Below are 14,685 nucleotides of genomic sequence, written 5' to 3'. Positions count from 1 at the left end.
CTGCACCCCTTCAGGGGTTTGCTCAGCCACAGTCCTTAGAACCCGGCGTGGCGTGAGGCTGGGGTTCCACATGTCATCACATGCTGCGTGCTGTGGTTTTCCCGGACAAGCGAAGCCCCCAACTATGGGCAAACCTTATAGGATTATTAAGCGTTCATGGAAGTAGAGTTTCAGTGTCTTTTACAAGTTTTGAGGAATTTTTTAAAACTTGGTTTGGTTCTAAAATATGAACTGTTTCTCCTCCCGCCCCCCCTCCCCACAGACTGGTTAAATTAATATTTAGTTTTGTGGATCTTACAGATAATGAAGTACGTAAAATTAGATCATACATTTTTTTACCTCTTAATTTTTTCTAATCTTGCCCTTTCGATACTTTTCCCGAAGGTTCAGCGTCTTCCATTTCTCCCAAGCTCAAACCTTTCCCTGGACATTTTGAGGGGTAACGATGAGACTATTGGATTTGAAGATATTCTTAATGGTAAGTGTCATTCAGCACCTTTTTCTGGAACCCCAGTAACATATAAGGCGGCGGCAGCAGACAAAGCTCAGCATCCTCGTCCTCGTGTGGTGACTGCTGATTGGGTTCGCTGGGATGTGACTAGTTTTTTAAATGACGAGAACAAATAAAAGTTCTCTTTAAAGAACAGCCCCGCCTCCAAATAATTTTTGTGCTTCTATAGATGGTGAGTAGGAAAGAAGAATCTGTTATCTTTAACAAAATTCCTTGAATGATTGTATCATGTACGTGATACATGACTTTTAAGTAAGAACGATACGTGCGTCCTCTATAAATAATAATGGCATCCTTTGTTTTTTTCTGGTTCTGAGGAAGGTAAACAAATTCCATTCTGCCCAGTATTGCCTCTGCTCATTACGCCTCAGCCGTTCAGAGAAACACAAAACCCAACAGGATTAAGTTATATTAGTTTTGCTTGGCCGCCGGTGTCTGGTGTGGCAATGCTGGCCACAGCCAAAGTCCAGCGAGCCTGCTCTTCGGGAATCTTCCCCGAGGGGCTGTTCAAAAGCAGGAAAACCTGGCGTTCCTAAGCTTTGACCCTGAACTTGGAGCTCATTTAAAGTTAGTGAGGGGAGGGTTCAAATCCAAATAGTCTTAGTTATAAAAATGTATTCATTTGAAAATCACTTTCTGCGATTCTGGAGAAAGAAAAGGGAGATTCCTGAGCATTTCTTCAGTCAGTCAGTCAGTCAGTCAGTCGTTAGGTGTTGGGCTCCGGGCTAGGCAGTGAAGAAACAGACATCTGTGCTTTCTAATAGAGGAGGTAAACAGATAAAACACAAACGATTATAAATTGTGATAAAATCTAGGCATGAAAAAGATAAGGATGTAGTTTGTTGCTGGGTGGGAGAGGCAGGCACCTCTGGGAATATGGTACACTGATTGATTCCCGATTGATATATGGGTTGACCTGGAGTAGAAGACTTCAGGTCATTTCAGGCAGGAGGACAGCTGAAGAACTCTGAAGGGTTGAAGGTCTTATCCTACTTTCAAGCTCACGAGTTAGCCTGCCATGGTTTCCTGGATGCTGGCAGAAGACGGGTTCATTACTGACAGCAGTAGCTGTCACCAGAGGGTCAGCTTTTCTCTCGGTTCCCTGAGCCCCCATTGTCACGGGGCAGCGAGAAGGGCATCAGGTGACACCTGCACACAGGATAGATTTGTTACGGGAACAGGATCCCACCCCAGGTCAGAGCAGCTGAGTCGGAGTGACACGCAGTCGGCGCTCAGCCTGCCCATTCTCCAGGGCGGACACCGTGTCGGGCTGCCGAGGCCGGTCCCCTTAGAAATGGCCTTGGAGAGAGTCAGAGCAAAGGCAGGCAGCGCCTCTGCTGTGAACACTCGCAGAATCGTGAGAGGCCCGTGGAGAACCGTCTGCCGACACACGCGCGTGCTCAGGCCCCTGCGGCTGCGGCGTTGGGGAGGTGGACAGTGGGCTAAGGTGGGGGGTCGAAGGGGTGGGAGGAGCCGGAGCTCTGCAGGGGTTCGCTCGGAATGGGGCGGGAAGCCATCGAATGGTTTCCAGCAGTGAAGTGATACGATTTCACGTTTAAGTGGATCACTGTCTCACTGTCTTGTGGGCATCTTTTTCTAGTCTTTGGCGCATCTCTCTGAGGTAGGTGGATATGAGTTAGGGCCCTGACGAGGTGACCTTTGGCAGGCCGAGCCTCCCGCACGGCACTTTGGGTAATGTCCCCTCGGGGGAAGTGTGCACATGTGGGCGCTTTACGGCTGCACCTCAGGGCCTTACCTCCCTTAGCCGTTCCTTCCTCTTAGAGTATTTTTCCGCCTCCTCTGTCAGACCCTAGTTTAAATGGCACTCCTTCAGAGAGGCCTTCCGCGGCGACCAGTCTAAAGTAGCCCGCGATCACTCTGTCACCTCGCTTTAATTCTTTGCATAGCACTTATCTGGTATTTCTCCTGTTTCTTAACTTGTGTCCCCCAATTAACTACAGACAGCGTGAGCCCTTGCTCGCTCTCGTGTCCCGGTGCCTCATAAAGTGCTTGCTCCGTAGTGAGTGTTGAAAGCTCTCGCTCGTCACACTCCTCATCACCTTTGACCCACGAGGGACTTTGAAGTCTGTGATGAGAACGTGCATTTCTCCAGTGTGCATTTCGTAAAGTTTGGGAGGCGATGAGGGTTTGCTCGCTCGCTAGGAAGTGCTTGGCCCGGGACAGTCTGTACATTTCCCGAGGGGGGTGGGCGCGTGGGGAGGGCGACGGTGAAGGTAAAAAGCACCCCCCTTCCTCAGTGCCGGAAGGGGACTTCCCTTCACTCCCTCCCCTGCCCAGGGCCTGACAGCGAGCTCCTGGCAGAGCAGATGGCCCCGCAGGCCAGCACTTTGCCACGTCTTCTGGGGCGAGTGATTTATCTAATAAGTGCTCACTCTATTGGAGTTTAAAAGGAAGTGTTATCTAAATGAATATAATATGTTCTTCGTGTAAAAATTTAAAATATTAAAGGCGAAACTCAGGTGTCCTGCATGGTAACTGCCAGGCCCATTTCTGTCCCTCAGTCCCTGGTTACCTGCTGTTAGTGTGTGTCCCCCAGACTTTACTGTGTGTCTTCATGCAAACACACAGTCAGCAGATAGTTGGCATTGCTTGGCACCTGTGTGTTTAATACAGCTGGTATCATACTGTGTGTCTTACAGTGTGTATGATACGTCAGTAGTTTGTTGACAGATGCTTACGTTTTTCTCATTAACGGGGCTGCAGCAAACACCTTTGCCTGTTTCTATTCATGTGCAGGCGTGTTTTTTTCACTTTAGATTTTGAATGTCTGTGTTAGTAACTGCAGCAATATCAGTTGTCGCTAAGGCTACGTCGTTGTGTGACAAGTGAGTGTCGAGAGAGTATAGCTCACTGAAGGTGTGGCACAGTCATCTCCAGTCTCTTCCAAGATGCAGCGAGGAAACATCCAAATCGATCCTTTAGTCGTGGTAATCAGTATTTTAATGTGAACGGTTAGTTATTTTTACAAACTGATTATACAGTTTAGTTCATTGGGTTTTTATTCCGTTTCTATTCCTACGTCGAGTAGGTGGCAAAAACGAAGAAAGGCTTTATTTGCCCTTAGAGGCTTACCGTTGGTCTTAATTTAAAAGCTCTTTCAGATGTATTATTGCAGTTAAATTTGTTGTCTGACTCATAAAAATAAGAGTGAGGATTGTTAAGGTTTTCTCGCTCTAGAAGTCTGATTTATGTGTGTGTGTGTGTGTGTGCAGTAGAGCGCAGAGCGATAGACAGAAAACGTGTTTGCAGTTTAGATGAAGACCTCGCCTCCTCTCTTCATTAGAGATTGTTCTAGAGTCCTCCGGGAAGCCAGTCAGGCCCCTCGCCCTCACCACCATCGTTCTGTTTGTTTTCTGTCGCTTCAGGCTCGTTTTGCCTGTCCTAGATGTTCGTGTGAGTTCGGTCATTACGTTTATCTTTTTGTGAGAGTCTTTAACATGTCTGTTTTTGTTTGTTTCCAGACCCGTCACAAAGCGAGCTGATGGGAGAACCACACTTGATGGTGGAGTATAAACTCGGGTTACTGTAGCGCAGTGGCTGTCGCGAAAACGCAGGGGCCGCGGCACGTTTCTGGTCATCATCTCCCTGTCCCTTCACGTACGCGACGTTAAAAGTCCTGGCGCGTGGGACTCGTTGCCTGCATAGCATCTGATCATTTGGAATTCTTCGGATCTTTGGTTTCTGGCCATGTGACAGTTTGAAAGCACTGGAGATGGTTTTAAATCTCCTGATTTATTTTAAAACGATAGCCTTCCAAATCTTTAAAAAAATTGTTGCTAATAAATACTCTAAAACCATCCTCAGGTTCCATGTCAGCCAATTTTCTAGGTATTCCATAAATTTAATTTTGAATAATCATCCGTATCCGAGTGTGTGGTCTTCACAATAGCATCTTTCAGAGTAAACATCTATAGTTGATTTCACTGACGACACTCCAAATTAAGTACCTCGTTTCATTATAGTCCATTAGTGTTCATAAGAATCATTGCTTTATTGAAGCTACTTTGGAATTTGCTTTTTGATTCATTCAGGGTGAAAAGCATAAGTTCGGAGGTTTTGATTTAGGTCTTGTCTTTAAAGCGATAAAGGACCCAGCAGGTGTCAAACTGTTGTGCTGCATAGATTTAGATATCACGAGATATTTAAAATCATTAGAACAGTTATGTACACACACACACACGTTTCCATGACTAAATGCCATCATAATTTATTTAAAAATGAATCTTCACTGTGGTTCTTTTATATAAGATATTATTTATGAACCTGGTTTACAAAACGTAAAGATTTTTAGATTTAATTAGTGAGTAGGTCATCTTTCACTAATTAAAAATATTTCTTAATTATCAACTTTCATTTGTTTCTGATAAGGGGTTAATATCCGGTAAGGAATTGATATTCAAAAACAACTCATACACCTCAATAAAAAAATAAACGACCCAATTAAAAAATGGGCAGAGGATGTGAATAGACATTTTTCCGAGGAAGACATACAGACGGCCGACAGGCACATGAGAAGATGTCATTGTCACTGATTATTAGGGAAATGCAAATCAAAACCACAGCGAGGGGTCACTTCACATTCTTGTGCATTCTTGTGTCCCCAGAAACATCTTTTTTGGATAAGTCATTGATTTGTAACTGAAGGCAATATTGCCCCTCCCTGCGGAGGCCTGGGGACATTTGACAATGTTTAGAAGACTTTTGGTTGTCACAACTTTATGGGGTGGGGACTGCTCTTGGGATTTAGTGGATAGTGGCAAGGGACACTGTTCAACATCCTACAGCATTTAGGACACAGAGTTAGTTAAAAGTACTAAAAGAAAATGATATAAAATACTCCTAATTTATATTGAAACAGCCTTCTATGTCTTAAAGTTACAAACGAATATTGTAAAACTCTACATCCTGGTTTTGCTCCTGCAACCAAGAATAATTTGGGTTTGAAATGTCAGTAGCGTCAAGGTTGACAAACCTTGAGATAGTCCAAATGACACATTTTAGTTTCTCCTGATTGTTGAGATTAAGTTTAAAATCATGTTTGCCGATACAATATTTGCAAACCCGTTGTACACTCAAATTTTGAGAAAATAGAGAAATAATAAAGGCTCGCTGATTGTTTCTAGCATATTCTCTTTCAACTAATTAAGGAAGTTGGAGATGTCCTCTGTCCCTTCGTTCTAGGAGTAACAGATACCCTTCTGGCCAATAGAGGCTTCCATGAAATTAATGACATAGTTTGAATGGAGAAGCTGGTAGGTAATCAAGAGTAATGCTTCCTTTCCAAAGGCCGTTCTGCTTCAAGCTCTCTCCTTTCCCTCTCTTACCGTCTTTCTATTCACGCCAGCGATCCTCATCCCTGGATGCAGGTAAAATCACCTGGGAATCTTACGAAGAAAGTTTGGTGTCACGGTCTGAATCTCGGGAGTTCCAATAATCGTAGTCTGGGGCAGGTCCCAGGAAGTGTACTTGGGAAAAGCTCTCCAGGGTCGAGAACCTCTGATATAGATGTTTGCTTTCTCTGCTCGCTTTTGCCTTTATGTTAGTGACATTCTTTAGCATCGATTAATTCTTCCGGTGTAGACCTCAATGCTGACAAGTTAGCTACTGTTCTTTGATCTCTGCGATCTGCACTGTTTGCTTCCGGTCGCTGGAGAACCGGGTGGAATTCTGCTTTGATTTTAACTCAAGACGTAGGCCACCCTTTTTATTTGTTTTTCTGTATTATATAGAAATCTTGCAAGACATAAACTGCATTTTCACCAACTTTTTATTTTGGAAATTTTCAAAGCTACAGGAGGTGGGGACTTATTTGGGTTCCTTCCTAAGAGTCAGTTGTGGGTCTCTCTGAGTTACTTTCCTAGATGCCAAACTCTTCAATTAGGCATTTTTTTTCCCGTTCAGATTTTATGATTTTATCGAACTATTAGTTTAGTATCTTCGTTGCGTCTGTTTTGCTTGTAAAATATTAATCTTTGGGTTCAAGAGGCACATCAGATTGGGGACTGATTAAAATTCTTTTTATTAACACTAAGATAATAAAATTTCACAGTAAAAGAGAAACATACGTAATGAGGGTCCAGCCCAATTCCATATTAATCCTTTTAACGTGTATGAGAATAAAGGAATTTGTGTGTTTTATTATCTGGAAGTGTTTGGGGTTTGGCAAAAACTTGAGCACTATTTGGCGCATCATGTGGCTTTTCCACTAAACACACCTCTTCACTCCCGCCCTCTGCAAAATATAAGTGATAGGCTCGTCACTGTTCATTAGTTTTGCCCTTTGCGGCGGGTGTCCCCCGTGTTTATGCGTTTTGTTACTCCTTTGAATGCAGACATTCAGGAAAGTGAAGGATGATCCGAACATGTAGATGACTGAAAAATGGCAAGACCATTTCATATATAATCTTTCACTAATCTACAGTTGGTTAAAATTTTTTTCAAACACGAAATCTAAGTATAAATTCTGACTCGCTCTTTTAATAAAGCAAAACCCAAAATGCCGTGACCCTTTATTGGACTTGTTTAGCTCATGATTTCAAAATTGAAATTCAGGTTTCTTCACGTACAGCAAATGCTTAATTAAGAACCTGTACTTTTAGTTCGTTTTATCATAGGTTCTTAAATCATATTAAAGAATGAGAGAACATATTGTTAGTTTTTTTAATAGAATTTCAGCAGGGTTTTTTTTTCCAATCAAAAAAAATGTAAGGGACTTTAAATGCTTTTTCTTTTAAAGGTAAAAATTTAGCGTTTGCTTCCAGACGAATTTATTTCTGGAACCAGTAGACGTGCTTTGTGAGTTGTACTCTGTCTTTTTGCGTCTTTTTAGTGTCTTGACCTTGTGGAGACAGGAAAAGCTATATTGTTCATCTCCGTGATGAAATAGAGGTCACGTAGAGGATGTGGCTTTGGGTCATTGAAAGACCAGGTGGAATTATGCTTTAACTTTGGCTCGTCTAGCTGTCCTTTGGAGAGATGGATTGATTTTTAACTCAAGACTTAAACCACTCTTTTTGAACTTAGAGAAAAACTGAAATTTTGAACTTAGAGAAAAACCGAGAGAACAATATAAAGAACACCCAAAATAACCTTCCCGTAGATTCACCACTTATATATCTTCTCTGATTTCCTCCGGGGTAGATTCAGGGTACACGTTTTTGTCTAAGAAATCTACAAAGGTGGTGACATGGGCTGCTTACTGCACCGCACGGGGTGCCACACAGGTTAGGGCATCCCGTCGATGGGTGTGGCCAGGTACCGTCACTCGGTTGACGGTGGTGGCCGCCAGAGCTCTCCTTTGTCCAAGTACAGTGTTCCTTTTGTAATTAGTAAGTGATCTGCGGCGTAATCACATGAGACCTTGTGCGTGTCCCCAAGAACCTTTCACCCAGAAGTTTTAGCATCCGTGAAAAATCTTTGCCTCGATCATTTATAACATGGTCGTTGGGACAGGGGAGGGCTGAAAAAGGTGATATTTCATTATCCTACATTTATTGGCTGACAAGTTTTATAAATCCAGATTCCCCCCAATTTCTCTCTCTCTAAGGTATCCCTATGGTCTCATAAACTCTTAATGTTTTATAGTCCGTTTCTGTCACTGCTCTTTGATGCCCTAAACCTAGTTTTAATGAACGCATAGACCTTCAGTTTGAAAAGACATTGGGTTTAAAGTTAATTTAATTTTACCATTAATGATATTAACGGGATTTCGCAGCGTACTGAATATACTTGCAATACATTAACTCTCACAGTTCTCATAATCGTAGTTGTCATAGAAGTTATCACCAAGGAAGTACTATGTTAGCCACAGGGGACACTGCTGGCCGTAACGCTACTGACGCTTTGCCCGGTCACGTGAGAAAGCCATCAAGACAAGCAAGGACCAACACAAGACAAGGACAGCCACAGCCGTGCTCCATTCTGTGCCTTGTCCCTCAAGCAGGCACTAGATTATGAACATTTTAAGAGAAGACAGAGGGACCAACCAACAAGGCACAAGATGGGATGCATTGTTCTTTTCAAACTTTTTATTAGGGAAAATTTCAAACATCCAAAAGTAGGTAGAAAAATACAATATAATCTCATGTTGCCGTCATCTCGCTTTCATAATTTACTCATGGTCATCTTGTTTCATCTATACGTTTCACCCACTTTCCCCTCAATATTATTTTGAAAGAAATTTCAGGCCTCATTCCAATGTGTAAATATTTCAGTTTATAAAACTAACATAGCCACGATACTGTTATTATCAGCCCGAAGTTAACAATAATTCCTTATAATTAAATCGAGTCAGTATTCAGATTTCTGAAGGTCTAATAAATGGCTTTTTTTTTTTTTAGCTGTTTTGTTTGAATCGGGATCCAAGTAACTTATACAGACTGATTAGGTTTTGTGCCAATTGTCTCTTAATTTGTGGGCTCCCCCTTTCTCTCTCTCTCTTTCTTCTTCTTTTTTGTTTTGTTTTGTTTTGTTTTGCTATTTGTTGCAACTTCCCAGTCTACGTTTTGCTTCTTATGTCTTTGTGGTACATAGTTGAACATGTTCTCGCCTCTGCATTTTCTATAAATTTCTAGTTGAATCTACAGACTTGATTCAGGGTTACTATTTTTGGAAAAATCACTTTATAGGTGGTATAGGTGGTACGTACATCATAAACAGACGCCAAATGCCTAACGGGCCCTCATCCCGATGTCGTGGCCACTGATGCACAATGCAAGGACCCATTTATTTACTAGGGGTTGCAAAATGACGATTCTAAATCTGTCATTCCCTCTTCATTTTTAGCCATTATACTTCTGTAGAAGGACATTTACTGTCACCTACCGTTTGGTTACCCAGGACGAGAGTCAGCATAAGAAAAATGAGAAACTATGCTTGCTTCTTACTTTCAACCATTTTCAAAATAACAAGGTTTTTGTTTTTTTTTTTTATTCTATAGCAGTGACCAGTTCGTTTTTCTTCTTGTCAGTATCATAATGAAGGAGCATATTGTCCAGTCGTTGTAGAAAAATTGCAAAACTCAGATCAGTGAGAAATCAGGCAGCGCCTGGAGGGTTGGAGAACTCAGATTTATGACACCGACGGTCCCAGGAGAACTAGTGCTCTGAACATCTGGGCCCCGAGCTTAGGGTTATACTCGCGTTGTTAGTTGACATGGGCTGATTCACAGACCCCTGGAGTTGCCATGGGTTACAGGTAGTTCAGGCAGGTATTTAGGCAACACGTCTGTTTTCTATACAAAGCATTCCTAAGGGGAGAGTGGCACCGCATGCTTACAGAAACAGGACAAGGAGCTGATTACAGCAAGCAGGCATGCTTTACAGAAGCAGAACAGGGTGCTGATTCCAAGGTTAGAAAATTCCTTCACAATCAGGGTTTTTTGTTTTGTTTGCTTAGTTGTTTTTTTTACATAGATAAACTGATCACAGGCCAGCTTCCCATATTAGGGACTGGTCTGGCTTCAGAAGTTCTCTAGTCCCTTAAGAAAACAGAAACTGTATACCCGCAGGGCTTGGCTTTGGGGAAAAGACAGGCAAAGTCAGCAACCAGATTCCATTTCTCTTTAGTTTACCTTCCACTTTGTGGGGCCCATTTGACTTAATTTTGGCCGGCTGGCTTCCCCCTCACTTCCTACACTCTGAATCCTTTAGGGGGATCACCCTCCCTCTGTCGTGTGTCGTCCTGTGGGGAGGTGGTGCCTGCCTCGCTCGCTAGAACCTAAGCGGGCCGACTCTGTGTTCCTGAGGTCTCCGGGGGACAGGTGTGTGACCCAGCTCGGCCAGTCAGACATCTCTCCTGGATTTGGACTCCAGACCAAGGACATGTGCCAGGACAGTGTGGCGACTCGTCGCTGGCAGAAGTGGCGCCCTTTGCGCTGCAGGATCCTTGCCGAGTTGCTGCTGCTTAATCCCTGGGGCACCCTGGCCCCTGGGTGTTCGCTCGGCCTGTGCCCAGGTTCCCCGGCTTTTTTCTGTGGGCCTCTGCCACCCTTCCAGCAGAGGCAGCGTGCTTGCCACGAACGGCACGTTTCAGTGCTCGCAGTCAGCTGTGAATGATCCAGAGACCGGCCTCGGACAATCGGTGTCATCGGGAGCACGTCCCCAGAGGACTGTGACGATGAGGAAATAGTTACCTGTCGGAGGTAGGCCAAGCCGTGAGTCTAGGCAGGACATCCAGCCATCATTGGCAGGCAGCTGTAAAACAGCCCTAACCTGCCTGTTTCACTTGAAATCACCTGCCCGATTCATAGCAAGGTTCTGGGCGAACAGACTATGGGAAAAAAAAAGTCGGGGCCCGGGGCTGCTGCTTCCGACAGCAATGGAGACTTTAAAGCAGGCCAGTAAGTTCAGACCCCCAAACCCACCTACGGAAGCCCGAAGAACGTTACTTCTCACTCGGTCTCGTGCGCCCCGAAAGCAAATCGTGCCTGTCGCATTAGCACAGCTGTTGAGGGCCCAGCCCCCCAGGTCCCCCAGGGGCGCAGTGATAGGACCCCGAGATTAAGTGTGAACGTGATGGAGGAAGGCAGCAGCCCTCCCCTCAGAAGGAGGGTGTGTCTGTCTTCCCTAAGACCTTTCTCCCCCGATGGGGCCTGGTTTACCAGAAAGCCAGTTCCCCTCTGCGGGCCACATCCAGAGAAGTCTAATGTGTAGAAAGATTTGGGGACTTCACCAGTTTATAGCTCCAAGAACTTGGGGGCTTGTACAGGATAACATTTTGAACATGCTTTGGGAATAAGACTATGATGCCCTCACAACGAGATAGTTCTAGATCGATTGAACTCAAGAATCTGGATGTGGTTTTCATAGTTTGCAAAACTGGGTTCAACACAGGCCCACACTTCATGACGCTGAATCGCCACAGTCCTTAGGACAGTGCGGGGCGGTGCTTGCCCGGCTTTGCGCATCAGAATTGAGTGGAAACCAGAATCTGCATTTCTAACGAGTCCTCCCGTTATGGAGATGCTGCTAAGCGGGGACCACACTCAGCTGCCGGTGCAGAGGGAGGAAGTCAAAGCTTTGAGACTCGGGAACTCTGGCGTTTTGGCTTTGCCGTGTCCCCACCGACTGGCCATCTCGCTGTCTTTCCCAGGATTAGCTGGATAACGGTTCCTCATGGAGGTCCTCCAGCGTATATTTGTGCCGTCTTCCAAGCACTGATATAGTCTTTTTTATTTAAAGTTATGGAGGCAAATTTGTGTAAAATCAGTGGGTATCCTCGCCTTATTCCAATCTTTAGAGGAAAAGCATCCAATCTTTTTACCATTAAGCATCGCGTTAGCTGTGTAGGTTTCATTTCGTTTTTTTTTTGTTTTTGTAAATGCACTTTCTCGGCTCCATCTGAGTTCCTTGTGAAATTTTGTCATGAATGCATGTTGAATGTTGCGAAATGTTTTCTTGGCCTCTTGATATAATCACGAGGGTTTCTTCCTTTGTTCTGTTTATAGGGTGTGTTAGTTACATCAAGCGATTTTCAAATGCTGAACCAGCCTTACAAACACTACTTGGTCAGATGCGTTCTCTTTTTTACATATCGCTTGCTTTGTTCATCTTCCGTTGTGAGTTTCTTGTTTATGTTCATGAGGGATATTAGCTTGCAGTGTTGAAATATCTTCCTAGGCCCAAGATGGCTCTGTTCCTGCCCAGGGTGCCAGCCGAAATGGAGATCACTTTCGTGTCCCTATAAGTGCTGTGCTCACCCAGAAACTCTCCTGTCCAGCCAGCCAGTCCCCAAACGCTAGGCCAGCCCTGGGCTCTGTGCTTACTTCTTTGCTCCTCACTTTTTATCTTGTAGAAGCTTCCTTTCCTTCCGTCCCACGTCGCAGCCTCCGAGTGGAGACCGTCCACTTCACACAGTGTTCACGTTCATTCGTATCACCTGACTTGTTTTCTTTAACTATCATTATTTTTTAACAGTTCTTTGCTTTTCTTGTAATTTCTGTCTGATTTTGCACTAGGAGAATGCTGACCTCATATTTTCTGGAGACGTTAGTTCGATTGGTTTGTTCCTTAAATGTCTGGCAAAGAAACCATTTGGGCTGGGTCCCATCCTCATCACATTCTAGCTACATATCGTCCCCAAGGAAGCAGGCAGTTCCTACAGACTGATGGGAGACTGTGCAGATCTAGATGCTTCTGTCAGTGCAGCCAAATCAGCCTGGCTCAAGGGATTGTCTCGAGCTAATCAGATGAAACTGAGTTCTCGAGCCCCCGTGAGCCAAGCACTGTTCCAGGAGTTTTATAATGACATTCTGTTATGCATTCTATAATCTAAGATGCCAGTATTTACATCGGGGGACATAGCTTTCCAGTAACCGGATATCTGTGTCTCCCGCACGGGGCAGGGGTTGGCCAAACTACTGCCCACGGGCCAGATTCAGCTCACCGCCTTGTTTATTGGAGCACGGCCATACGCATTCTCTTTTGCATGGTCTGCAGTTCCTTTGTGCTACGATTAAGTCACCGTGCCAGATTGTGTAAGCCACAACGCCTACAATATTTACTCTCTGGCCCTTTAGAGAAAAGATTTGCTGACCCCTCGCGTGGAGCGGTGATTCTGAGCCCCGGCCACATATCGGGACCACCGGGACATTTGCAGAAGTACTGATGTCTGCCTCCCTCTCCCCAAAGGAAGTTCTTACTCAGTCGTTCTGGGCTGGGCCCTGGGCACTGGCTATGTTCAGGTCTCCCCAGGAGGGTCCCCCCGGAAGCCAGTGCTGACAACCAGTGTCAGGCTGGGCGTTTGTCCTACTGCTCGCCTGTGCTGGTTATTCTCGTTTGCGTTAGGGCCGACGCACACTCACCCAGGGCCGTAGTTTCTACCTCTGATGTGTGTGTCACCTGGGGAGGTTTTAAAACTGGATCCTAAGAGCCCACTCCAGACGACTGAGTCACAACCTCAGTAACTTCGTGAAGTTTCTCAGTGGTTCTGAGACGCAGGCATTTCTTTAGAAGAGGCCTGAGCCTAGGGCGCCCTGCTGTAGTGAGCAAGAGCTTCGGATGGTGAGTGAGTGACCAGAGGGTCAGTTAGTGAGGTGGCAGTGGAGAAGGGGCTTTCTCGAGGCCGCGTGATGCAGGCCCTGGAGGATCCCACTGCGCAGCCCGGCCTCACAGAAATGGCGAGATGTTCTCTCTAGAGAGCAAAATACTCATTTCTGTTAGATACGGCAGATCTCACTCCCCTGGTACAGTGCTGCGTAAGAAGAAACGCATCTTTCCTCTTTCGATTCTGTTTCTATGGGCTCCGTAAAAACATATCATTCCATGAATACGCTTTCTTCAGACAATCAGATCATGGGAGGACAGCTGTTTTATTTTTTTCTAGTTCTGTCTTGACCAGATCCCCCCATCAGCTGGTGTATTTCTCCAGTCTTTCCGGTATCGTATTTCCTGATCATCTCTTAAGATGATCACTTTGGAGACGACGAAGCTCACTCAGGCTACGTGTTCACCCTTGGCCACCTCAGTCCGGTCAGTCCCCTGACACGCTTAACTACCTCTCAAATCTCAAATGGTTTTTGCTCGACTGAGAAGTCGTCTATCAGTCCTTCAATGTAGTCAGCATCATCCGTGCCGGCTTCAGTTCAGATGAGATGTGCAAAGTCATGGCAGGCTGAGCTGGAAGGGACCTCGTGACAGACCACCTCGCCTAACCCCACGAAAGGCACCGTCACGGGCAGTGTGGAGGCACAGACAGGGCTTCGTGTTTGCGGGGCACCTCATACGCGACCTGACAGTCTCGGTATCGGATTTATGACCCGTCAGCATTGGATTTATGTCCACCTCGTAGCGCCAGGTCCATCCTTGTCCTACACTCGTGCTCGAGGGTCAAGTCACGTCCCTCCGGGACTTAGCCGCCTGCTCCATAAAAAGAGGAAAATGAAGCAGGGTTGTTAAGAGGATAAAATTAGTCGATCCAGAAAGTGCTTTGTAAACAGGAAAGTACTTGTTCTTTTGCTTTGGGAAGAGCGTTGCACGGGAAGGAAAACAAAAATAAATAATTGTGAGCGTCACGCAGTTCTGACATGAGCTCCTGACTCGGAAGACATCGGCCAGACCTAAAAGGAACGATCTGGGGAACAAGAATTCCTAGTGTTTTAAATGGTCCGTGCCATTTGCTAGTCAAGCGGCCATTGATTTCCCTACAGCGAAAAA

At 45.1% G+C, this 14,685-nt stretch overlaps 1 protein-coding gene across 1 annotated transcript in view; it reads left to right on the top strand.

Annotated features, from left to right (window-relative positions):
• The window catches only part of POMP (proteasome maturation protein), a 17,072-nt gene extending 12,737 nt beyond the window's left edge, over positions 1–4,335 (top strand). Inside the window, 1 exon segment of the mRNA XM_011360198.2 lies at positions 3,994–4,335. Coding sequence (XP_011358500.2) covers positions 3,994–4,061 — 68 coding nt within the window. The 3' untranslated portion in view covers positions 4,062–4,335.
• Positions 4,336–14,685: the final 10,350 nt, after the last annotated feature.

The sequence above is a fragment of the Pteropus vampyrus genome, unplaced genomic scaffold (assembly GCF_000151845.1).
Source record: "Pteropus vampyrus isolate Shadow unplaced genomic scaffold, Pvam_2.0 Scaffold52, whole genome shotgun sequence".
Classification (NCBI taxonomy): Eukaryota; Metazoa; Chordata; class Mammalia; order Chiroptera; family Pteropodidae; genus Pteropus; species Pteropus vampyrus.
The sequence above is the reverse complement of the archived record's forward strand: the minus strand, read 5'-3'. Positions and strand labels throughout refer to the sequence as shown.